We start from the raw sequence: 27,905 nt of genomic DNA on the forward strand, positions 1-27,905 counted from the left end.
GAAGTGTTGGTAAAACCATTTCATCAACCTGTAATTCCTTATAAAGAGGCCAAAATTCCCCCTCTAATTTCCTCTTCCTTTGGCACTTGTGTACCCATACTCTTTTCTTCTTATAAATGACCATCTTCTCATCTACCTCTAAAGGCAGCACAATTGCAGCGAGCCACTTCACTAAATTTCTGAGGCAACATCTTGGAGCAACAGCTGCATGCAGACTGACTGGATCCTAGACATATAGTGTGAACACGGAGACATTTTGCTGGAACGCAAACAAACCATAACCATATGAAGATGAAACGTATTGAGTAAATTGGCCCTATCTGGTGTTTAACTGTCTTCACTGTAAAACAAGAATCAAACTGGTCGTCACCCTCCAGCCTCCTCACCCTCCCCACCTTACACCAGTTATTGCACTTCTTTGAAAATGCAAGTCATTTGCACTTAATTTCCTTCATACGTTGGAGTGTGGCAGCTGGCTTGTGAGAGGGAATGTGAAGGTCCTTCTACAGGTGATGTGAAATGATTCTTTGAGAGAAGTTTCCAAAAAGATTTGGATGACTTTTATTTAGTCCAGCAGTTGAAATGTAGGGTTACTTCAATACCCCTCATCGTAAGAGTTTATGTTTGGGTCTGAATGTTTTCTTTCAGTGACATGGGTTAGGTATGGGTGGTAGGATGACATTGTCAAGAAGACCATGAGTGCTGGCAAGCAGCCTCCTAATCATGCATTCTGATTACCCAGTGCACCTAAAAATCTCATGTGCACCCACATTTTCTTGCTTCTACGTGAGACTTTGGCCTTGTCCTCCTTAGTTTGATAAAAGCCAACTATCCTGAAGCACAGGTAGATGAAATATAGTACTGAGCAATGAAATTTCTAGAATGAAGGGCATCCTGGAAAAGAAAGAACATCCTTCCCTTAAGATAGTCTGAGGCATACCAAGGCAGGTTGCTGGTGCTCACATGGTTAGAAATGCTAGTCTCAGTGATCAAAAGAATGATGACTTCACCAAGAGCATCATATGCTTAAACCTACAATAAACTTTAGCTGCATATCACCTCTTAAAATATATAGGGGTTAGTCAAGGTTTTTGTGGACACTGTATTCTTGTAACCATGCAGCTGGACATGAGCCAAACTTATTCCTATATTTGCCTTCTGCATTTTTACATGACCTTCAACATTCTAGGAGAAACTTACTATCGATCTTGAAATTCCAAAACTTTTAAGGTTAGGAGAAAATCTTTTTGTGGATGTCTGATTCAAGTAGGCAGAGAAACATAAGAGTGGCATTGGCAAATGTTGCATCCTTACTCTTTGAATACTAGCACAGACCTGACATTGGGCAGCAGGGTATGCATGGAACTGGCACCCCATGGCATATGACCAGCTGGGCTTGCATTACACTGCAACAGCTCATCATAAAGAATAATGGGAGTAACTGCATTACATTGAAATCAATAAAATGAACCATGTTATATCATGACAGGACTGTATTTTTCTTTTTATCATGAAATCCCAATTACCTTTTTTTTTTTTTTTTTTTTTGCTTTGTCGCTGTCTCCCGCATTTGCGAGGTATCGCAAGGAAACAGACGAAAGAAATGGCCCAACCCACCCCCATACACATGTATATACATACGTCCACACACGCAAATATACATACCTACACAGCTTTCCATGGTTTACCCCAGACGCTTCACATGCCTTGATTCAATCCACTGACAGCACGTCAACCCCAGTATACCACATCGCTCCAATTCACTCTATTCCTTGCCCTCCTTTCACCCTCCTGCATGTTCAGGCCCCGATCACACAAAATCTTTTTCACTCCATCTTTCCACCTCCAATTTGGTCTCCCTCTTCTCCTCGTTCCCTCCACCTCCGACACATATATCCTCTTGGTCAATCTTTCCTCACTCATTCTCTCCATGTGCCCAAACCATTTCAAAACACCCTCTTCTGCTCTCTCAACCACGCTCTTTTTATTTCCACACATCTCTCTTACCCTTACGTTACTTACTCGATCAAACCACCTCACATAGTCCTCAAACATCTCATTTCCAGCACATCCATCCTCCTGCGCACAACTCTATCCATAGCCCACGCCTCGCAACCATACAACATTGTTGGAACCACTATTCCTTCAAACATACCCATTTTTGTTTTCCGAGATAATGTTCTCGACTTCCACACATTCTTCAAGGCTCCCAGAATTTTCGCCCGCTCCCCACCCTATGATCCACTTCTGCTTCCATGGTTCCATCCGCTGCCAGATCCACTCCCAGATATCTAAAACACTTTACTTCCTCCAGTTTTTCTCCATTCAAACTCACCTCCCAATTGACTTGACCCTCAACCCTATTGTATCTAATAACCTTGCTCTTATTCACATTTACTCTTAACTTTCTTCTTTCACACACTTTACCAAACTCAGTCACCAGCTTCTGCAGTTTCTCACATGAATCAGCCACCAGCGCTGTATCATCAGCGAACAACTGACTCACTTCCCAAGCTCTCTCATCCCCAACAGACTTCATACTTGCCCCTCTTTCCAAAACTCTTGCATTCACCTCCCTAACAACCCCATCCATAAACAAATTAAACAACATGGAGACATCACACACCCCTGCCGCAAACCTACATTCACTGAGAACCAATCACTTTCCTCTCTTCCTACACGTACACATGCCTTACATCCTCGATAAAAACTTTTCACTGCTTCTAATTACCTTTTATGTTTCTTTATAAATAATCATCACAGAATGACCAAAACAATATATCTTCAGCAAAACAAAATGAGAATATCATGAAAAAAAATTGGCTTTAGTCACAAACAACTCCACTACATTTATCTATCAATCTACCCCTTCATCCACCTTAGTAAATCATTGTCTTGTTACTTAAAGGGGCCCCCCTGCAATTGTTCCTCCCTCCCCATACTTGTAGATAGGTTACTGAAGTGAAGATCCAGTTTCTGGGTGGGAACAAAGATTTGCTTGTGTTGTGGTTGGGAGGTAGACAATGTGTGGTGGCTGCATTAGAGACTGAAAGGTGATGGATTAGTTAAGGAGGCAAGGACATCACATTTCCTAGGCTTGAGCAAGAATTATCTCAAGAATTTCCATTCATCATCTATGGAATTATAAACAGATAATTCAAGACACACAGTCAAGCCCAAAAGCCCTCTCTCTTACCATAACAATTTTCCTTCATTTCCTTTCACACTACATAATGGTTGCAACTATCTACCAACTATAAAAGCCATCAACAAAGGTTCACATCAGAATTATTCAATCTACAATAACAACATTTATGCAAATAAAATTTCTTTTCCCTCTTTTCTTACCTTTTTGGAAGAGGTGTGCATGATGCAAAGGTGTGTCGAGCCATCAAGTCAACAATTGTCTCTCTCAAGTCGCTGAAGAATTGTTTCATACTATTTTCTTTATCTTCATCCTATTAAGTTTTAAATATGCTACATCAGTATATCAATATTTCACAATACTGTTCTAAAAAAAAAAAAATATCTTATATGGCCAAATTAGATCATAGGCTTGTAAAACCATTGTCTATGAAACATGAGAACCTATTCTATTAGAAATGAAAAATAATTTTCCTTACGTATCAACATAGTTGAATCAACACAATTGAATCAGGGCATGTGAAGCGTCTGGGGTAAACCATGGAAAGTTCTGTGGGGCCTGGATGTGGAAAGGGAGCTGTGGTTTCGGGCATTATTGCATGACAGCTAGAGACTGAGTGTGAACGAATGGGGCCTTTGTTGTCTTTTCCTGGCACTGCCTCGCACACATGAGGGGGGAGGGGGATGTTATTCCATGTGTGGCGAGGTGGTGATGGGAATGAATAAAGGCAGACAGTGTGAATTGTGTGCATGTGTATATATGTATGTGTCTGTGTGTGTATATATATGTGTACATTGAGATGTATGGGTATGTATATTTGCGTGTGTGGACGTGTATGTATATACATGTGTATGGGGGTGGGTTGGGCCATTTCTTTCGTCTGTTTCCTTGCGCTACCTCGCAAACGCGGGAGACAGTGACAAAGCAAAATAATAATAATGATATCAACATAGTTTTTCTAATACAGTTATTTTAGCCAAATGCTAAACTCATGGAAATAATTTGCACATATGTGGTGTTGAACTTTCTAATAAAGAAAGAAAATGTTACCAGCAAGGTACTCATAGAAATTAAGCCCTTGGTCGGCCTGATCTACTGGGTGTTTCCTTTTTTGGCTGTTTCACACTATAGCAGAACTAATGGTACTCCTCCATTCTTAAAATCCTCTATTCTTCAGTCATTAGCTTTTTCTAATATTTCTATCCTTTTCACTTTACATCTCCTTACTTCAGACACTTTATGCTTCCTTTCCGATCCTTTCTTTGCATGTGCACTAACAGAGTTACTAAAATCATTTTTCAAACACTGTGTTCTTTGTGCAAGATTCACCTGCTTCACTCATGCATTTGCTAAAATTACAATAAAATTGATACACATCAATACAATATTTTCTTTTACTATGGCACCCTTCATAAGTATAATATTTCCAGTTCCTCAAACCTCTCCTACTTATATCATTCTTAACGACTTCCCAATCACTGGATTCTATTCTTACACTGAGCTGTACTTTAGCTTTTTCCTTCCATCCTTTCCAATTTTTAACCCTAAGTTCACTCTTTAACTAATACTATTCCGTATGTTAAAAAAACATAAGTTTATCAGCTTTTTACTTACATCTAGGTGATTTGGAAAGTGTCAGAACCAATCTAATGGGTACCCATATACAACATTGCTGAGACTTCAATACACTTTAATCACAGAGACTGAAAAAAATATCATGACACAACTAGCCACTTATATTAAGAAACTGTACAATCTATTTTCAAATCTATACCATGGGCTGATACATTCAAAATGATTTAATGTCTATCATTAGCACAAGTTAACAACTTTTACAAATTCATGTGCCATTCAAATGCAGTCAATCACCCTCATATAATTCTTACTACGATTTTTGAGCTGATTCTCATAGTTCCAAATTAACACTGCTTTGGTGGAAATATAACCATACATGTAGAAAGCCTGGTTGTGTAAGCACCTTCAACTGCATTCTTGCTTAACAAAAGTAAACAATTTGGTAATACTATGATTATGAAGTATAACTTCAGTGTAGTTAGGATCTTCAAAACAAAAATCTTAACACAGATGCCAATATCAATAGACAGCACTGGTAGGTAGTACTACTTGCCTGGGTATTGGGAGGGTTAGGGACATCTGTTTAATGAGCCAGCACTTCAGTAAATGTCAAGTTGCACTCCTCTGACCCAGGTAGCTGTCTTTTCTGCCTCACTAACATGTGGACTACTGGCATTCTGTCCACAAATGTACAATCTCTCCTTGTCATATGACAACACTCAACTCACACAGGTCATTCTTTATAACTCTAAGTTTTCCTGTGGTGAGCACTATGCGCTAGCACCTTTTGGCAAAATGGGAGCAGCAGCATATAGAAATAGTAGATATGAACATTTAGGTAGGAGAATTAGGAAGTAGTAGTTTGTAGGATCATCAGATAGATAGATAGTAGTCAGGAGGAACATTAGGTAGGAGCCTTATCAAACACTGTGCGAGAGTTGCCTTCTGCCAGTGGTATGTTAAGGGTGAAGCGCTAAAGGATACGAAGTGGCACTGGAGTTCACTTGTTATGGTGACCATATTGCCATGGCCACCCCTTTGAAGGAATTCCAGTTAGAACAGGTGTCAGAGATATAGATAGATAGATAGATTGGTAGCCATGCATAAAATGAACATAATCACATGGAAATTATCCATTTGTATTTGGAAGGTCAAGTAAACACTATTCTGATAAGGACAATCTTCACAATAAAATCCTTAGCTGTAGTGGATGTACAAAAGAATAAGCAAAAGACTTAATGTATCTTATACCTGATAAACTATAATTTATGAATATGAGAGAGCAATTTTACTACTGGTACACCACCGATTTTCTGGCACTCTTGGTTCCAACGCCTTGCCGAATTAACCATTTTGCCAGACCAACCATAGCCATGTAATAATAATTCATCAACACACCTCTAACCCACAAATTATACATCTCCCATGTGTCTAAAGCATACCATGGACTGCTAGAAATTTAAATTAAAGAAATATCAAATGTAAATCAAATAAGTGAAGTACATTATACAACTGGTCAGGACTGTGGTGCTCATCACCTACAAGTTCTGCAAATTCGTCCACAAACTCAGCAGCTTCGTAGTTTGCAGACTGCTTTTCGCCGCACACTTTATTCACGGAAATTCCATGACGCTTCTTGAATCTTTGAAGCCATCCTTCCCTATAGTCACGCTCATGTTGTAATTTGAGTTCTTTATGGAACAACTTAGCCTGGTCCATCATCATGCTACCTGACAAGTATACTCCATCACTACAATGCTGTCGAAACCATTCCATCATCACTTGACCATGCTCAGTACTCGTACCATCTTCCATAGTTTTTCTAATTGTCATTTGCTTCTTGGAATCGCTGTTTGCATAGAATTTCAATATTTTCTCCCAATGCTTCTTTATATCACATACAGTTGATGAACCAATTCTGCAGATGTCACACAGATTACGCACAAAAACCCACAGTCCATTTTTTTCAACAGTTCTACTTTATCTTGGATCGATATGGACAGGTACTTACGTTTGACACTATGACTGACACTCTCATATGTCTTAGAGGCCATAGCTAGGGTTAAATTTAAGCAAAATACGATAAGAATTTCAGAGAATTGCAGTATCACCACCAAGTGCATTGTAAAGAATGTAAATAAGCACACCCTACACACAACGCCATCTGTGGCTGCCCAGTAAACTAGTCTGGTGGCCGCGGTTATTTCAAGTTCCCTCACATAATTCTTTCCGGACTAAAGGAGGTACTGAACCATCAAATGCCGGAAAATTGGTAGTGTGCCTGTACTTATGTTAGATACCAAATATTTTCAGTTTGCAGACAGACATCTGCTCTACTGACTTAAAATTGGATAGGCAACCCTGAAAATAAAATTAGTGGGGAATTAACCCACATTGACTAATATAAGTGTGCAATTTCCATCATAAATTACAATACACTGATGCTCTATACTGTGTTTGCACCAGGATATTGTTTCAGTGCTCAGGATGCATTCCTGGAGAGAGGAGTCTCAACCAAACCAGTACTGAAAGGAATCATTCTCGGGAACATTGGTACTTCTTAAATAAAAGCATAGTATGAAGGTTTCATAATTTTTTTCACAATGGCAAGGTAGGGCCAGAAACAGGCTGCACCCACTCACATACATTCTCCTGCTGTTATGCATGATGCAGCAACACCTCAGCTCCCTATCCACAACCAGGACCCACAAACCATTCTGTGGTTTATCTTGGACATTTCACATGCACTGATTCACTCCACTGACAGTGAGGTGATCCCTGTATACCACATCATTCCACTGCACCCTATCCCATGCATGCATTTCATCCTAATGCATGTTCAGGCCATGATCACTCAATACCTTTTTCACTCCATTCTTCCACTCCTATTTGGTCTCCCCATTCTCCTTGTTCACTCCATTTCTGATATATATGTGAATCATAGGGTGGGGGAGGGGGCGAAAATCCTGGGAGCCTTGAAGAATGTGTGGAAGTTGAGAACATTATCTCCAAAAACAAAAATGGCTATGTTTGAAGGAATAGTGGTTCCAACAATATTGTATGGTTGCGAGGCATGGGCTATGGATAGAGTAGTGCGCAGGAGGGTGGATGTGCTGGAAATGAGATGTCTGAGGACAATATGTGGCGTGAGGTGGTTTGATCGAGTAAGTAATGTAAGGGTAAGAGAGATGTGTGGAAATAAGAAGAGCGTGGTTGAGAGAGCAGACGAGGGTGTTTTGAAATGGTTTGGGCACATGGAGAGAATGAGTGAGGAAAGATTGACCAAGAGGATATATGTGTCGGAGGTGGAGGGAACAAGGAGAAGTGGGAGACCAAATTGGAGGTGGAAAGATGGAGTGAAAAAGATTTTGAGTGATCGGGGCCTGAACATGAACGAGGGCTGAAAGGCGGGCAAGGAATAGAGTGAATTGGATCGATGTGGTATACCGGGGTCGACATGCTGTCAATGGATTGGATCAGGGTATGTGAAGCGTCTGGGGTAAACCATGGAAAGTTCTGTGGGGCCTTTATGTGGAAAGGGAGCTGTGGTTCTGGGCATTATTGGATGACAGCTAGAGACTGAGTGTGAACGAATGGGGCCTTTGTTGTCTTTTCCTAGCGCTACCTCGCACACATGAGGGGGGAGGGGGATGTTATTCCATGTGTGGCGAGGTGGCAATGGGAATGAATAAAGGCAGACAGTGTGAATTGTGTGCATGTGTATATATGTATATGTCTGTGTGTGTATATATATGTGTACATTGAGATGTATGGGTATGTATATTTGCGTGTGGGGATGTGTGTGATATACATGTGTATGGGGGTGGGTTGGGCCATTTCTTTCATCTGTTTCCTTGCGCTACCTTGCAAATGCGGGAGACGGCAACAAAGCAAATAAATAAATATATATATATATATATATATATATATATATATATATATATATATACACATACAAGGCATGTGTACGTGTAGGAAGCGAGGAAAGTGATTGGTTCTCTGTGAATGTAGGTTTGCGGCAGGGGTGTGTGATGTCTCCATGGTTGTTTAATTTGTTTATGGATGGGGTTGTTAGGGAGGTGAATGCAAGAGTTTTGGAAAGAGGGGCAAGTATGCAGTCTGTTGTGGATGAGAGAGCTTGGGAAGTGTCAGTTGTTGTTCGCTGATGATACAGAGCTGGTGGCTGATTCATTTGAGAAACTGCAGAAGCTGGTGACTGAGTTTGGTAAAGTGTGTGAAAGAAGAAAGTTGAGAGTAAATGTGAATAAGAGCAAAGTTATTAGGTACAGTAGGGTTGAGGGTCAAGTCAATTGGGAGGTAAGTTTGAATGGAGAAAAACTGGAGGAAGTAGTGTTTTAGATATCTGGGAGTGGATCTGGCAGCGGATGGAACCATGTAAGTGGAAGTGAATCATAGGGTGGGGGAGGGGGCGAAAATTCTGGGAGCCTTGAAGAATGTTTGGAAGGCAAGAACATTATCTCGGAAAGCAAAAATGGGTATGTTTGAAGAAATAGTAATTCCAACAATGTTGTATGGTTGCGAGGCATGGGCTATGGATAGAGTTGTGCGCAGGAGGGTGGATGTGCTGGAAATGAGATGTTTGAGGACAATATGTGGTGTGAGGTGATTTGATCAAGTAAGTAATAATAGGGTAAGATAGATGTGTGGAAATAAAAAGAGTGTGGTTGAGAGAGCAGAAGGTGTTTTGAAATGGTTTGGTCACATGGAGAGAATGAGTGAGGAAAGATTGACAAAGAGGATATATGTGTCAGAGGTGAAGGGAAGAAGGAGAAGTGGGAGACCAAATTGGATGTGGAAAGATGGAGTGAAAAAGATTTTGAGTGATCGCTGCATGAACATGCAGGAGGGTGAAAGGTGTGGAAGGAATAGAGTGAATTGGAACGATGTGGTATACTGGGGTTGATGTGCTATGAATGGATTGAGCCAGGGCATGTGAAGCATCTGGGGTAAACCATGGAAAGTTCTGTGGGGCCTGGATAAGGAAAGGGAGTTGTGGTTTCGGTGCATTATTACATGACAGCTAGAGACCGAGTGTGAACGAGGGGGTTGTTATTCCATGTGTGGCGAGGTGGCGATAGGAATAAATAAAGGCGGACAGTATGAATTATGTACATGTGTATATATGTATATGTCTGTGTGTGTATATATACATATACATTGAGATGTATAGGTATGTATATTTGCGTGTGTGGACATGTATGTATATATATGTGTATGTGGGTGGGTTGGGCCATTCTTTCGTCTGTTTCCTTGCGCTACCTCGCTAACGCGGGAGACAGCAACAAAGCAATATAAATAAAAAATAAAATATATCATCTTTGACAACCTCTCCTTACTCATTCTCTCCACATGTCCTAACCATTTCAGCACATCCTCTTCAGCTTTCTCAACCACACTTTTTATTACCACTTTCTTAAATTACCCTTTTTTTACTTACTTGATCAAACCACCTCACACTACATATTGTCCTCAAACATTTAATTTCCAATACATCCACCCTCCTCTACACACCCCTATCTACAACCCACGCCTCACATCAATATTATTGTGCTGGGGACTACTATACCTTCAAACATACCCATTAATGCCTCCCGGGTAATGATATCTTTTTCCACTTAACCTTCAGTGCTCCCAAAACCTCCACCCCCTCATCCACCTTATGAGTCACTCCTACTTTCACGATTACATTTGCCGCCATGTCCACACCCAGATATCAAAAACACTTCACTTCCTCCTGTTTTTTCTCCACTGAAACTCACACCCCTACTAACATGTTCTGCAACCTTGATAAACCTAACTCATACTCCAACCTGTTCTCCAATCTTGCTAAACCTAATAACCTTGCTTTTATCAACATCTACTCTAAATTTCCTCCTTCTCATACTCTTCCAAACTCAGGCAACATTCCTTTAATAATAATACAAATAGTAAGCACATTATAAATATACAAAGAATTCCTTAGTACACAACATAGGAAACAGTTAAGCCTTTAATTGCTCTAAATCACATTTAAGGTGCTACACTGTAGAGTGCTCTAAACCATGATTTTGGCTTTGGTATTGTGAAATTCATTTTGTATACCCAGCAGATACATAATTCTGTATCTTACCCACATATGTCACTGGCAACCTAACAACACAGCTGGAAATAATATCACACCTAAAAGTAACATTAATCAAAGAATGTGCAACTGCATAATCACTACAGGAAGGCAGATTTATACAGCAACTTTTGCACTAATGGCTCTATGACAATTTTAGAGTAAAATAAAAAAAAAAATCAAATAGATAAAGCTGCCAGGGGAAACCATGAAAAGATCTGTGGGATCTCGTTGTTGACAGGTGGCCTTGGTTTCAGTGACTACATATCACAGCTAGAGACTGGATGCAAGTGAATGTGACCTGTCTTCATCTGCTCCTGGCACTACCTTACTCATGTGGGAAATGGTAATCAAGCATCAAAGTAAAGATATATACAAAATTTTTTAATGATACGCAGGGAATGTGTGAAATTATGCGTGATTAAAAACCATAAAGTGTGTAAAGTGTTTAAGTGAACTGAGAATGAAAGCACATCAAGGAATGTGCTACCATCCAGAGTCCCTACACCTACACTCACCATCCTTCCAGAACAAAAGAAAAAAAAATGAAAGTGTACTTCCTTTTTGAGTATCTCCTTCACTAATATATGATATAAAGACATTCTGTAAAGGGGAAAATGCATTTCTTTTTTATGTGCATAGAGCAAGTAAATCAGCAGATGAAATAGGCAATGAAAAAGTTAAGATGTCCGTAAATATCATCACCAATTCCTCAATCCACTTCCACCTAACAATTTTCCTAATCCTAACTTCACTGCATTTCATCATCCAGAGTAATGCTATTTTTTGACAATATAATCACATTTCTAGTACTAATACTTGCTAGCCTTTATCCACATATTAGGGTTTAAAAGGCTTCATTTTCTATCTTTTCATATTAAAACTTCTCAAGGAGGAAAAGCTATATAATGAATCAGGTCTGTGTGAGGCACCTCTTAAGCAAAATCCTGGTGTAAACTACAATGCAATTTCTTATAAAGCACAGACAAGAAAAGGTATTAACAGCTTAGGTCCTCTTATACTCATTCATCTTTCATACAGACCTCTGTGTATCCATATAAAGTATATCCATATATCTATCCTTGTCTACCTACCTAGTATCCACTAAAACACTGTTGTCCAAACTGGAGTACATGCACCACTGGGGGTACGCAGTATTGTTCAAAGGGATACGAGAGATGATTTTTTTTCAAACTGTATCACTTACAGGTTATATGGCATCTTGGATCAGTAACTTTACTGAGCATGTGTACGTGTGCATGGGTGACTGTTTAAGAATACAGAATAACTGAATAGCCACAACAATTACACAGTTTCCAATTTAATTGAATGACGAGAAAATAGCAAGAATTAAAATAAACATGAAAGAAATTGAAGGGAGATGGGAGTAAGGGGGAGGGAAAGAATATGGGACAGGACACATACGGGAACAGTGCTGAACTCCTCATTCAAGTCACTCTTGCTCAGTTTTGTCTAAGGAGTGAAAGTGTGAACGTCTCTTTTTCAAAATCACATGTAAGCTAACATGCACATGTATTTCATGAACAGCAAGAAATATGGATAGATGGATAAAAGTGAAGAAAAGCAAGCAGCTGTGATGAAAAAGAAAACAGATCTACCTAAATATTGGCAATACAAGGAAGATTACGTGATTTTGGATTTACTTCTATGAATTCTCATCCTCCAGAAGTTTTGAGCTTCTTCCATGGGTAGAGGTTGGCCAAAAGTCATATGAAACCAGCTTACCTCATCATCACCTTAACGCAAAACATCAGTATCATAATCGCAACCCAGTGGAGTTTTTTAAGAGACAACTTTCCTATTTTAAGTGTTTCCAGACAACAATTAAGAAAGCCTCCATAGCATCAAGCAAAGCTATGGAATCATCTTTAGCTGTATATTCATTAGCTGCTAAAGCTACAAAGCCATTTGATATTGCTGAAGAACTGATATTGCCAGCTGCTGTTGTGATGGCTGAAAAAATGCTAGATAAAAAGGCAGCTGACCGAGTAAACCCTGTTCCTCTGTCACAAAAACTGTTTCTCAAATGGTAAATGAAATGAATACAGACATTGATCAAGTTGAGAATAAGCTGAAAACAAGCTCAACCTGTCTCATTTATGAGATACATTGATGGAGACGATATAAATGAGCACTTTTTTGTAAAAAATTAGAACACAACTGGGAAAGCCATTTTCAATGTCATTCACCAGTTCCTCTCTAAACAAAGGCTTAGTAGGAAATCTTGCATTACCATGTGTACAGATGCTGCTGGAGGGACTTGTTGCATAGATTAAGAAAGAAAACCCTGATGTGGAGTGTACCCATTGCATCATTCAGAGAATCATTAGCATCCAAAAAAAATGTTCAGAGTTGCATGAGATATTGAATGATGGCATCAAAGTAATCAAATTCATAACATCAAGGCCACTTAATGCTCATCTATTTCACAGACTGTGCAAAAGCATAGTGTCTGGGCACACAGAGACACTACTGCACACACAGGTTTACTGGCTGTCGACAGGGAGGGTACTCATGAGGTTGTTCAAACTGCGAGATGAGGTAAGCTCCTTTTTATCAGAACATGGATATCCATCTACTACATTTTTTAAAACACTACTCAGCTTGCACAACTGGCATATCCTGGAGACATATCTAGCAAACTGAATAAGTTAAATTTGATTCTGCAGGGCAATGATACAAACATTCTCAACTAGTGTGATAAAGTTTGTGGCTTTTGAAAAAAAAATAGAGTTGTGGAAGAAGATATGCTCGAGGGAGATTTTACACGTTTTCCTCAGTCAGATGCTTATTTTTCCAGTAACAATGATGAGAGACTGAAGCCAGTTACTGCAGAACATTTGACCAACCTTATCTGTGCTTTCATATCTTACTCTCCTGACATATATGAGAGATCTATACAGCTGGATTGGGTTAGAAATCCATTCCTCTTATCTGAAAATAATATGAAGCTTCCTATTTGCCTTTGGAGAGCACTGTTAGAAGTAAGTTCAGACCATGACCTCAAACTGATATTTGAAAGCTCAACCCTCACATGGTCTATGAGCTGGGTAAAGAAGGAGCACCCTGACCTTAGAAAAAGAAGGCTTTGAAAAACTTTGTCCTGTGACTCTACCTACTTTTGTGAAGCATCTTTCTCTGCAATAAGCATTTTCAAGTCAAAACAAAGAAACAAACTAAATGTAATTCTGGAACAAAGCATAATCACTGCAGTAGCCTCTCTACTGCCCAAAATTATAAATATTAACAGTGAACATCAATCATTCATTTTACATTGAGTTGTAAGTAATTTTCAAGCATTTCTAGGTAATTTCGTTAGTCTTTTTCCTGTAATGTACTGAATAACAGTCTACAGTCCAGCAATTAAATCATTTGATCTTTTAATATAATTTGCACTGTCCTTCCAAATACTGAGTTTAATCAGTCACGGGGGTACTTAATGGAAGAAAAAGGTAACAAGGGGTACATTATGAAAAAAGGTTTGGACAACACTTCTCTATAACATACTTTACCACAGATCTATTCATTCGTCTATCTGTAATTTGTAACTGCCTTCTCCCAATATCCAAATGGTCTCTTTATACCAACAATCAATACCAATATTCTACAAATAAAAATTGTAAATGAAATTCAAACTCATATGTTGGCATAAAATTGCATGAAAATTTTCTTTCTTCTTAATTCTAATAACCCACGAAATACAATATCTTGCAACACATTAGGCACTCTGGTTTATTTAAACACACCAATAAACTGGTTGAGAGTATTCTGGATAAAAATAGCTGACCAAATACAGTAAAACCTGTGATAAACATCATTCAAAACAAAATGTTCAAAACAATGCATGTTCTTTCAATTTTGGTTGGCAACCCTTGATTAACCAAAAAAATTGGAAAATAAAAATTTACTTAGAAATATTTCAAATCATGTGTGCACCATGCCAAAGTGATTAGCATACTCAACATCCAGCGTTTTGTAGCACATGTGATTATTCACACTCTCCCATGTGCTTTCTGGTGCAGTGTCGTGAACTGGTCTTGCACATTTGTGTATTTTGTGCATCCAGATTTACTGTGGACAACAGCCCCTTTCAAGCATCATTAGCTATTGCCTGACAACTCAAAGCCATCTACCCACATGAAGCACAAGTAAAATCATAAGCCTTGAAATGAAGTCCAAGGCAGCATTTATGAAGGACTTCATGATCATTAGCTTATCTGCTTACATAATTCAATATTTTCTCTACATAAAATATCCACAAATATGTAAAATATTCCAAAATACAGGATGAGCATCCCTAATCCGAAAAGCCAAAATGCTCCAAAATCCAAGACTTTTTGAGCAGCGGCATGATGCTACAAGTGGAAAATTCCACACTTGACCTCACTTGCCCATGCTGGGCTCTGATGCTCTGCTGTTGCCAGTTGGTAATAAACCATCGTCACTGCCAGACCTACATGCATTACTCACTGTGTTTTTTGCTTATTCTCTCCTCTATAGTACAAAGATATTGTTGAAAACATCAAAAAGGCCTGCAGATACCCCTGTGATCTATAGCACAAAAAGTCAAGGTATTGGAAAAACTGGACAAAGGTGTAAGGATGAAGCATCTTACAGAAGAGTATGGCGCTGGAATGACCACCATCAATGACATGAAGAAACAGAAGGATAAACTGTTGAAGTTCTATTTAGAAAGTGATGAACATAAGTTAATGAAAAATAGAAAAACACTGCATACAGCCAAAAATGGTCTCAATTGTGTATTGAAAAAGTGGATCCTTCAGCATCACAGAGAAAACATGCCACTTGATGATATGCTGATCAAGAAACAAGCAAAGATATACCATAATGAGCTGAAAATTGAAGAGAACAGGCTGGTTGCAAAAATCTAAGAAAAGACATGGCATTAAATTTTTAAAGATCTGTGGTGATAAAGCAACTGCTGATCATGAAGCAGTGGAGAAATTCACCGACAAGTTCGCCAAGATCGTCACTGATGAAATTCTGACACCAGAAAGACACTGACTACAGCTGATGAGAGCAACTACAAGAATTAAGGATGCCATGGGCAGAATAACTGTGTTGGGATGTGCTAATGCAGCAGGCACACTATAGTGTAAACTTGCTGTGATAGGCAAAAGCTTGTGTCCTCATTGTTTTAAAGGAGTGAATTTCTTACTAGTCCATCATCATGCAACCAAAAAAAGTATGGGTCACTAGGGACATCTTTTCTGATTGGTTTCATAAACATTTTGTACCAACGGCTCATGGTCATCGTAGGGAAGCTGGACTGGATGATGAAGCATGATTTTGTTATTCCCCAACAACTGTTCTGCTCATCCTCAAGCTGAAATTCTCATCAAAAATAATGTTTATGCCATGTGCCTTCCTGAAATGTGACTTCATTAATTATCCTTAGATCAATGAAGAATAAATATAAAAAGACTTTCTTGAACAGCATGCTGGCAGCAGTGAACACAGGCGTGGGTGTGGTGGGTTTCCAAACGGAGTTTAGCATGAAGGATGCAGTATATGCTGCTGCCAATGTTTGGAACAAAGTGACTAAAGTGACAGTTGTACATGCCTGGCACATCCTCTGGCCTGCAACTATGTTCAGTAATGATGTTGAACAAGAAGGCAATTTTGAAGGATTCCATACATCAAGTGAGAAAAAATGATGTCTAATCTCCCTACATTGCAAAAAATATATCTGCAGAGTCTGTCAGTCAGCTGGAAGAAGTGGATACTGAAGAAATTACATTGATATGAAGCTCCAGTTGTTCATTCACTGACCGACAGTGAAATAGCTGAATCAAGGTGATCGTGATAATAGAGATGATGGAGATGACTTTGTTAACAATGCAGAAAAAGTGCCTATACACAACATGGTGAAAATGTGAGATGGACTTATTGAAGGACTAGAGATATGTGCATTCATAACTGAAGAAATCATGTCAGTTTATAAAATCAAAGAGAGACTTCTAAGACAAAAACCATTGTTAACAAGGCAGCTGCATTTATCTTCTTTTACAACCAGAGATCAAATAACATGACAAGCAACATCATTTCACTGAAATTTTTCTCAGTTGTCATTACATTTACAGCTACCTGTAATCATAAATCAAATGACTATTTGTTTTTATATATCAAATCAAAACCTAAAAAATAAAGTACAGTGTACTGTAACCTTTTAACCAAAACACAGCATCATAGGAGGAAACTGAAAACCAGTTGTTTGTAGCTGTTATTGTTTAACATCTGATACAGGTATTCTGCTGATGCTATTGTGCTGCTTAGTTACCCTAAATACATTAATTTTTCATTGTATTAATGGCATTCCATATTCTTTTTTACTGTTAAGCACATGTGTAAATAAGTGTAAGAAAATTAATGCTTATCAGAAGCATATAGATTCAGAGTCATAAAAGAAGGTGATGCCAAACAACCAAACTTTGTTTCATTTGCAAGATTATTAAAAATATTGTGTAAATTACCTTTAGGCTATGTGTACAAGGTGCATATGAAACATAAATAGATCTTGTGCATAAGCTTGGGTCCCATCCCTAAGATATCTCATGATGAATATGCAAATATTCCAAAATCCGAAAAAAAAAAAAATACAAAACACTTCTGGTACCAGGCATTTCAGAGAAGGGATACTCAATCTGTACTACAATTACTGATTTTTTTTATATACTTGATTACCGTTTCCTGCATTAGTAAGGTAGCACTACGAAGAGAAGAATAAAGGCCACATGCATTCTCTAGCTGTTATGTGTAATGCATCATAATCACAATTCCCTATGCACAAACAGGGCCCCATAAGACCATTCCATGGTTTACCCGGGATGCTTCACATATTCTGGTTTACGAATTATTTTTTCATACTTAATCGCCATTTCCCATGTTAGAGTAGTGCCACAAACAGCCAAAGAAAGGCTGCAGCCACTCAAATCCATTCTCAAGCTATCATGTATAATGTACTGAAACCACCGCTCTTTATCCATAAACAGGCCCCAAAGAATTTTCTATGGCTTATCCATGACACTTAACAAACCCTGGTTCAGTTCACTGACAGTATGTCAACCCTAGGATACCACATCAATCCAATGGACTATATCATGTGCATGCCTTTTCTCCTCCTGCATGTTCAGGGCCTAATCAACCAAAATCTTTTTTATTCCAACCTTCTATCTCCAACTTGGTCTCCCCATTCAACTTTTTCCATTCACTTCTGACATATATATCCTCTTTGTCAACCTTAACTTACTTCTCTCTGTATATCCAAGAAATTTCAGCACACACTCTGCAGCTCTTTCAACTGCACTTTTTATTACCACATATTTCTCTTACCCTCTTATTCAATCAAACCTCCTTCCAGACACATACTATCCTCAAATATTTCATTTTCATAACATACATCCTCCTCTGCAAGTCTTATCTTTAACCCATCTTGCATCCACATAATACTAGTGTGATGGCTATTCCTTCAAACATACCCATTTTTGCCCTACCAGATGACACTCTCTCTTTACACACATTCTTCAGCGCTCCAAAACCTTCAACCTCTCACTAATACCATGACTCGCTTCTGCTTCCATGGCTCCAATCCCTGCCATGTCCATTCTCAAGTATCTAAAATACTTCATTTCTTCCAAGTTTTCTCCTTTCAAATTCACATCGCAATTAAGTGGTCCCTCAACCCTACTTAACCAAATAACCATGCTTTTAATCACATTTACAATCAACTTCCTCCTTCCACACACTTCCAAACTGTCACTAACTTCTGCAGTTTCTCACTGTAACCTGCCACCAGTGCTGTACCATCACCAAACAACAACTGACCCACTTCCCAGGCCCTCTCATCCCTCAGAAATGGCATACTTGCCACTCTCTCCAAGACTCTTGCATTACCTCCCTCATCACGCCACCCATAAACAGATTCAACAACTGTTCAATCTTCTCTCTTGCTACTCATACACATGCCATACACCCCTGACAAAAACTTCTCACTGCTTTCCTCCCACACTGTATATTCTTAAAGCCTTCCACAATCACCTTTCTAAACCCTATCATATGCTTTCTTCAAGTCCATAAATGCCACATATAGATCCATCTGCATCTTGAAGTATTTCTCACCTACATTCTTAAAAGTAAACACCTGAAACCACACTGCTTCCCACCTTCTGCCATTCTACATCTAATCTCTGCTGGCATTTCCTCACAAATCTCTTTCCAAGCCCACTTACCCTTGTCACTCTCATTACCAACACTGTTTCCTTCTTTCCAAAAACCTCTGCAAATCTTCACCCTCACCTTTACAAGACAGTGATCAGAAATCCCACCGGCTGTCCCTTTCAGCACATTTACATACAAGTCTCTCTTTTACATGCCTTTCAACTGATATGTAATTCGATAATGCTCACTGACCATCTTCCCAGCATACATCATTCAACACAGTCTTCCCCAATTTCTCTCCCTCCTGTACCCTTCCACTCTCCCTGTGTCACAGGTGGTCTTCCTCTCAGACCCACACCTTTAATCATACTATTATACACTCTCCTTGTAAACTTCCCATCTTGCATTCTTTCCATATGCACAAACCATCTCAAAGTACTGTTTCAACCACTCTAATGCTACCCAATTCATTACATTTGCATTCTCTGTCTTAACAAATCTCTCATACACCTCTTCCATACTTTCTTCATTCAACCCAGTCATACCTTATGCTCACACAAACAACATATTTCCAGAGCCTGGATTCTTGACCTCTGTGATTCATCCCATGTCCATGTTTCACCTTTACAGGTCAGGGTCAGGAGGACTATGCTAACCCTTAATCCTTTCTTCACTTTCATACTTACACATCTACCTTTCATTATTCTATTATGAGACCACTGACTATTCAATCTTGCACTACTCTCTCCCTTATCGCTCCTTCCATATCACCAAACTTACCCAAGATAGCTCCTATATACTTAAATGCTGTCAACTCTTCTAGCCTATCACTATCTAGAACACAGTTTGGTACACTTTCTCCTCTCACTATCTCTTTGCAAAATCTATACTTTCACTCTGTTTCCCTTCGGAAACCATCACCTTTACTTGCAACTACCATTAATCACCAACATTTAAACACATCGTAAAACACACTTACAACCTTCTGCAACTCCTCTTAGCTCTTGGCAAACAAACAGGCATCATCCACTAATAGGCCTGTTACTAGCCACCATAACTCGCCACCACACTCCATCTCCACACCCCCTTTCCCTATTTTTGATTTCATCTCTTTTCACTCCATTCATATATATCAATTTATTTTGAAGCGCAAGGAAACAGGTGAAAGAATGGCAAAACCCATCCACATACAAATGTATATACATAAACGCTCACACATTCACATCTACATACCTATACATTTCAACGTATACATACATATACATACACAGACATATACATATATTACACATGTAAATATTCATACCTGCTGCCTTCATCCATTCTGTCACCACCCCGCCACATATGATATAGCATCCCCCCCCTCCAGCAAGGTAACACCAGGAAAAGACAAAAAGGCCACATTCATTCACACTCAGTCTCCAGCTGTCATATGTAATGCACCAAAACCACAGCTCCCTTTCCATACCCAGGCCCCACAGAACTTTCCATGGTTTACCCAGACACTTCACATGCCCTAGTTCAATCCACTGACAGCACATCAACCTGTTATACCAAATTGTTCCAATTCACTCTTTCCTTGCATGCCTTTCACTCTCCTGAATGTCCAGCCCCTGCTCACTCAAAATCTTTTTCATTCCATCCTTCCACCTCCAATTTGGTCTCCCACTTCTTGTTCCCTCTCCCTCTGACACATATTCCCTATTTGTCAATCTTTCCTCAATCATTCTCTCCATGTGTCCAAACCATTTCAACACACCCTATTCTGCTCTCATAGACACACTCTTTTTATTACCACACATCTCTCTTACCCTTTCATTATTTACTTGATCAAACGACCTCACACCACATACTGTTCTCAAACATTTCACTTCCAACACAACCATACAACATTGTTGGAACCACTATTCCTTCAAGCATACCCATTTTTGCTCTCTGAGATAACTTCTTGCCTTCCACACATTCATCAACGCTCCCAGAACCTTTGCCCCATCCCACACTCTATGACTCACTTCCGCTTCCATGGTTCCATCTACTACTTAGCCCACTCCCACATATCTGAAACACTTCATTTCCTCCATTTATTTCTATTCAAACTTACCTCCCAATTAACTTGTCCCTCAATCCTACTGAACCTAATAACCATGCTCTTATTCACATTTACTCTCAACTTTCTCCTTCAACACTTTACCAAACTCAGTCACCAAACTGCAGTTTCTCACCCAAATCAGCCACCAGTGAACACCCACTGACTTACTCACCTCCCAAGCCCTCTCATCCACAACAGACTGCATACTTGCCCATCTCTCCAAAACTCTTGCATTCACCTACCTTACCACCCCATCCACAAACAAATTAAACAACCATGGGGACATCACACACCACTGCCGCAGACCAACATTCACTGGGAATCACTCACTCTCCTTTCTTCCTACTTGTACTCATCCCTTACATCCTTGGTAAATGCTTTTCACTGCTTCTAACAACTTGCTTCCCACACCATATACTCCTATAACGTTCTACAAAGCATCTCTATCAACTTTATCATGTGCCTTCTCCAAATCCATAAATGCTACGTACAAATCCATTTGTTCTTCTAAGTATTTCTCACATACATTATCCACACATCCTCTACCACTTCTGAAACTACACTGCTCTTCCCCAGTCTGATGCTCTGTAAATGCCTTCACCCTCTCAATCAATACCCTCCCATATAATTTCCCAGGAACACTCAACAAACAAATACCTTTATAGTTTGAACACTAACCTTTATCCTCTTTCCTTTAGTACAATGGCACTATGAATGCATTCCACCAATCCTCAGGCACTTCACCATGGTAAACACAATGAATATCCTTACCAACCAATCAACAACATTCATCCCCTTTCTTAATAAATTCCACTGCAATACCATCCAAACCCGCCACCTTGTCGAATTTCATCTTCTGCAAAGCTTTCACTACCTCTCCTCTCTTCACCAAATAATACTCCCTGACCCTCTTGCTTTGTAATCACCCCAACCATAACACCCTGTATCTGCCACTCTATCATGAAACACATTCAATAAACCTTCAAAATACTCACTCCATCTCCTTTTTACTCTATCACTATCTGTTATTACTTCCCTACTTGCTCCCTTTACCAATGTTCCCATTTGTTCTCTTATATTACACACATCATTTACTTTTCCAAAACATCTTTTTATTCTCCCCAAAATTTAATGATACTCTCTCACCCCAACTCTCATTTGCCCTCTTTCAACTCTTGCACCTTTCTCTTGACCTCTTGCCACTTTCTTTTATACATCTCCAAGTCATTTGCACTACTTCCCTGCAAATATCATCCAAATGCCTCTCTTTTTCTCTTTCTCTAACAATCTTGCTTCTTCATCCCACCACTCACTACTCTTTTTACTCTGCCCACCTCCCATCTTTCTCACTCCATGTGCATCTTTTGTGCAAGCCATCACTGCTTCCCTAAATACATCCCATTCCTATCCCACTCCCCTCATCATGTGCTCTCACCTTTTTCCATTCTACACTCAATATCTCCTGATACTTCCTCACACAAGTCTCCTTTGCAAGCTCACTTACTCTCACCACTCTCTTCTCCCCAATATTTACTCTTCTTTTCTGAAAGCCTCTACAAATCTTCACCTTCGCCTCCATAAGATAGTGATCAGAGATCCCTCCAGCTGCCCCTCTTGGCACATTTACATCAAAAAGTCTCTTCTACATGCCTATTAATTATCACTTAGTCCAGTAATGCCCTCTGACCATCTCTTCTACTCACATATGTACATTATTTATACAGGTACACCATCGATTTTCCAGCACTCTTGGTTCCAAAGCCTTGCCGGATTAACCATTTTGCCGAACAAACCGTGGTCATGTAATAATAATTCATCAACACACTTCTAACCCACTAATTATACATCTCCCATGTGTCTAAAGTATACCATGGACTGCTATAAATTTAAATCAAACAAATATTCAATATGAATTAAATAAATATATGAAATAACACTGTTTCATCTGCATTATACACCTGCTCAGGACTGAGGTGCTTATCAGCTACTGGTTTTGCAATTACATCCCTGGGGATAGGGGAGAAAGAAAACTTACCACCTAACCTAACCAAGATGAGAAAAAAGGAGATATAGGTAGTATGTTTGAGGAAAGGAGCCTGGAGATTTTGGCTCTGAGTGAAACGAAGCTCAAGGGTAAAGGGGAAGAGTGGTGTGGGAATGTCTTGGGAGTAAAGTCAGGGGTTAGTGAGAGGACAAGAGAAAGGGAAGGAGTAGCACTACTCCTGAAACAGGAGTGGTGGGAGTATGTGATAGAGTGTAAGAAAGTAAACTCTGGATTGATATGGGTAAAACTGAAAGTTGATGGAGAGAGATGGGTGATTATTGGGGCATATGCACCTGGGCATGAGAAGAAAAATCATGAGAGGCAAATGTTTTGGGAGCAGCTGAACAAGTGTGTTAGTGGTTTTGATGCACGAGACCCGGTTAGAGTGATGGGTGATTTGAATGCAAAGGTGAGTAATGTGGCAGTTGAGGGAATAACTGGTGAACATGGGATGTTCAGTGTTGTAAATGAAAATGGTGAAGAGTTTGTAGATTTATGTGCTGAAAAAGGACTGGTGATTGGGAATACCTGGTTTAAAAAGAGAGATATACATAAGTATACGTATGTAAGTAGGAGAGATGGCCAGAGAGCGTTAATTACGTTTTAATAGATAGGCACGAAAGAGACTTTTGGATGTTAATGTGCTGAGAGGTGCAACTGGAGGGATGTCTGATCATTATCTTGTGGAGGCGAAGGTGAAGATTTGTAGAGGTTTTCAGAAAAGAAGAGAGAATGTTGAGGTGAAGAGAGTGGTGAAAATGAGCTTGAAAAGGAGACTTGTGTGACGAAGTACCAGGAGAGACTGAGTACAGAATGGAAAAAGGTTAGAAAAAAGGATGTAAGGGGAGTGGGGGAGGAATGGGATGTATTTGGGGAAGCAGTGATGGATTGCGCAAAAGATGCTTGTGGCATGAGGAGCGTTGGAGGTGGGCAGATTAGAAAGGGTTGTGAGTGGTGGATGAAGAAGTACGAATATTAGTGAAAGAGAAGAGTGAGGCATTTGGACGATTTTTGCAGGGAAATAATGCAAATGACTGGGAGATGTATAAAAGAAAGAGGCAGGAGGTAAAGAGAAAGGTGTAAGAGGTGAAAAAGAGGGCAAATGAGAGTTGGGGTGAGAGAGTATCATTAAATTTTAGGGAGAATAAAAAGATATTTTGGAAGGAGGTAAATAAAGTGCATAAGACAAGGGAACAAATGGGAACTTCAGTGAAGGGGGCTAATGGGGAGGTGATAACAAGGAGTGGTGTTATGAGAAGGAGATGGAGTGAGTATCTTGAAGGTTTGTTGAATGTGTTTGATGATAGAGTGGCAGATATAGGGTGTTTTGGTCGAGGTGGTGTGCAAAGTGAGAGGGTTAGGGAGAATGATTTGGGAAACAGAGAAGAGGTAGTAAAAGCTTTGCGGAAGATGAAAGCCAGCAAGGCGGCGGGTTTGATGGTACTGCAGTGGAATTTATCAAAAAAGGGGGTGACTGTATTGTTGACTGGTATGTAAGGTTATCTAATGTATGTATGATTCATGGTGAGGTGCCTGAGGATTGGCGGAATGCTTGCATAGTGCCATTGTACAAAGGCAAAGGGGATAAAAGTGAGTGCATAAATTACAGAGGTATAAGTTTGTTGAGTATTCCTGGAAAATTATATGGGAGGGTATTGATTGAGAGAGTGAAGGCATGTACAGAGCATCAGATTGGGGAAGAGCAGTGTGGCTTCAGAAGTGGTAGAGGATGTGTGGATCAGGTGTTTGCTTTGAAGAATGTATGTGAGAAATACTTAGAAAAGCAAATGGATTTGTATGTATCATTTATGGATCTGGAGAAGGCATATGATAAAGTTGATAGAGATGCTCTGTGGAAGGTATTAAGAATATATCGTGTGGGAGGTAAGTTGATAGAAGCAGTGAAATGTTTTTATCGAGGATATAAGGCATGTGTACGTGGAGGAAGAGAGGAAGTGTTTGGTTCTCAGTGAATGTTGGTTTGCGGCAGGGGTGTGTGATGTCTCCATGGTTGTTTAATTTGTTTATGGATGGGGTTGTTAGAGAGGTGAATGCAAGAGTTTTGTAAAGAGGGGCAAGTATGCAGTCTGTTGTGGATCAGAGAGAGCTTGGGAAGTGAATCAGTTGTTGTTCGCTGATGATATAGTGCTGGTGGCTGATTCGGGTGAGAAACTGCAGAAGCTGGTGACTGAGTTTGGTAAAGTGTGTGAAACAAGAAAGTTGAGAGTAAATGTGAATAAAAGCAAGGTTATTAGGTACAGTAAGGTTGAGGGACAAGTCAATTAGGAGGTAAGTTTGAATGGAGAGAAACTGGAGGAAGTGAAGTGGTTTAGATATCTGGGAGTGGATTTGGCAGCAGATGGAACCATGGAAGCGGGAGTGAGTCATAAGGTGGGGGAGGGGGCGAAAATTCTGGGAGCGTTGAAGAACGTGTAGAAGTCGAGAACATTATCTCCGAAAGCAAAAATGGGTATGTTTGAAGGAATAGTGGTTCCAACAATGTTATATGGTTGTGAGGCATGGGCTATAGACAGAGTTGTACAGAGGAGGGTGGATGTTCTGGAAATGAGATGTTTGAGGACAATATGTGGTGTGAGGTGGATTGATCGAGTAAGTAATGTAAGGGTAAGAGAGATGTGTGGTAATAAAAAGTGTGTGGTTGAGAGAGCAGAAGAGGGTGTTTTGAAATGGTTTGGTCACATGGAGAGAATGAGTAAGCAAAGATTGACCAAGAGGATACATGTGTCAGAGGTGGAGGGAACGAGGAGAAGTGGGAGACCAAATTGGAGGTGGAAAGATGGAGTGAAAAAGATTTTGAGTGATAGGGGTCTGAACATGCAGGAGGGTGAAAGGCGTGCAAGGAATAGAGCGAATTGGAACAATGTGGTATACAGGGATTGACGTGCTGTCAATGGATTGAACCAGGGCATGTGAAGCATCTGGGGTAAGCCATGGAAAGTTCTGTGGGGCCTGGATGTGGAAAGGGAGCTGTGGTTTCGGTGCATTATACATGACAGCTAGAGACTGGGTGTGAATGAATGTGGCCTTTGTTGTCTTTCCTAGTGCTATCTTGCTCACATGCGGGGGGAGGGGTTTGTTGTTTAATGTGTGCCAGGGTGGCGATGGGAATGAATAAAGGCAGACAGTACGAATTATGTACATGTGTATATATGTATGTGTCTGCGTGTGTACATATATGTATACGTTGAGATGTATAGGCATGCATATTTGCGTGTGTGGACGTGTATGTATATAAATGTGTATGTGGGTGGGTTGGGCCATTCTTTCCTGTTTCCTTGCACTACCTCGCTGATGCAGGAGACAGCAACAAAGTAACAAATAAATAAATAACTTGGCAACTCCAAGGTTTTCAGACCACTTTTCTCTGCACACTTTATTCATGGAAATTCCATGATGCTCCTTGAATCTTTGAAGCCATCCTTCACTATAGTCACGCTCATGTTGTAATTCATTTTCTTTATGGAACAACTTAGCCTGGACCATTATCATGTTACCTGACAAGTCCACTCCATTACTTCAATGCCATCAAAACCAATCTATCACTCGATCCTGCTCAGTACTCTTACCATCTTTCATAGTTTTCCTAATCATCATTTGCTACTTGGAATCACTGTCTGCATAAAGTTTCAATATTGCCTCCCTTTGCTTCTTTATATCATAAATAGTTGAAGAACCAATACTGTTGATGTCACCCACCATATGCACTGAAACACCACGGCCCATTTTTTTCAACAGTTCTACTTTATCAATATGGACTGGTGTTTACATTTGACACTGCTAATGACACTCTCATATGTCTTACAAGCCATAACTAGGGTTAAATCTACGCAAAATAAGTTAAGAATCTCACAGAATTGCAGTGCCCTACACACAATGCCATCTGTGTCCACCCAGTAAACTGGTCTGGTGGCTGAGGTAATTTCAAGTTCCCTCATATCATATTGTACAGAGTAAAGGATGTGCCGAACCATCATTTGCTGAAAATTCGGCGGTGTACCTGTATCTCTCTTTTTAAACCAGGTATTCCAAATCACTAGTCTTTATTCAGTACACAAATCCACAAGCTCTTCACCATTTCCATTTACAAAACCAAACACCCCATGTACACCAATTATACCCTCAACTGCCACATTACTCATCTTTGCATTTAAATCACCCATCACTATAACCCGGTCTTGTGCATCAAAGCTGTTAAAACCCTCACTCAACTGTTCCCAGAATACTTGCCTCTCATAATCTTTCTTCTCATGACCCAATGCACAGGCAACAGTAATCAATGCCATCTCTCTCCATCCACTTTCAGTTTTACCCACATCAATCTAGAATTTACTTTCTTACACTATCACATACTCCCACAACTCATGCTTCAGGAGTATTGCCACTCCTTCCTTAGCTCTTGTCCTCTCACCAACCCCTGGCTTTACTCCCAAGACTTTCCCAAACCACTCTTCCCCTTTACCCTTCAGCTTAGTCTCCCTGAGAGCCAGTACATCCAAGTTTCTTTCCACAAACTTACTGCCTATCTCTCCTTTCTTCTCATCTTGGTTATATCCAAACACATTCAGACACCCCAATCACAGCCTTCGAGGAGGATGAGCACTCTCCACTTGACTCCTGTTTCCCTTTTTAGAAATTTAAATACAAGGAGTGGGGGGTTCCTGCCCCAGCTCCTGCCCCCTTTAGTCACCTTCTATGACACGCAGGGAATAAG

At 39.8% G+C, this 27,905-nt stretch overlaps 1 protein-coding gene across 8 annotated transcripts in view; it reads right to left on the reverse strand.

Annotated features, from left to right (window-relative positions):
* Nucleotides 1-27,905, reverse strand: part of LOC139753730 (tuberin-like) — a 582,506-nt gene that overhangs the window by 204,256 nt on the left and 350,345 nt on the right. For all 8 annotated transcript variants that reach the window (XM_071670514.1, XM_071670517.1, XM_071670516.1 and 5 more), the window contains one exon: nucleotides 3,349-3,458. In XM_071670514.1, coding sequence (XP_071526615.1) covers nucleotides 3,349-3,458 — 110 coding nt within the window. The remainder of the gene's footprint in view (nucleotides 1-3,348; nucleotides 3,459-27,905) is intronic.

Source organism: Panulirus ornatus, chromosome 15, assembly GCF_036320965.1.
Source record: "Panulirus ornatus isolate Po-2019 chromosome 15, ASM3632096v1, whole genome shotgun sequence".
Taxonomy (NCBI): Eukaryota; Metazoa; Arthropoda; class Malacostraca; order Decapoda; family Palinuridae; genus Panulirus; species Panulirus ornatus.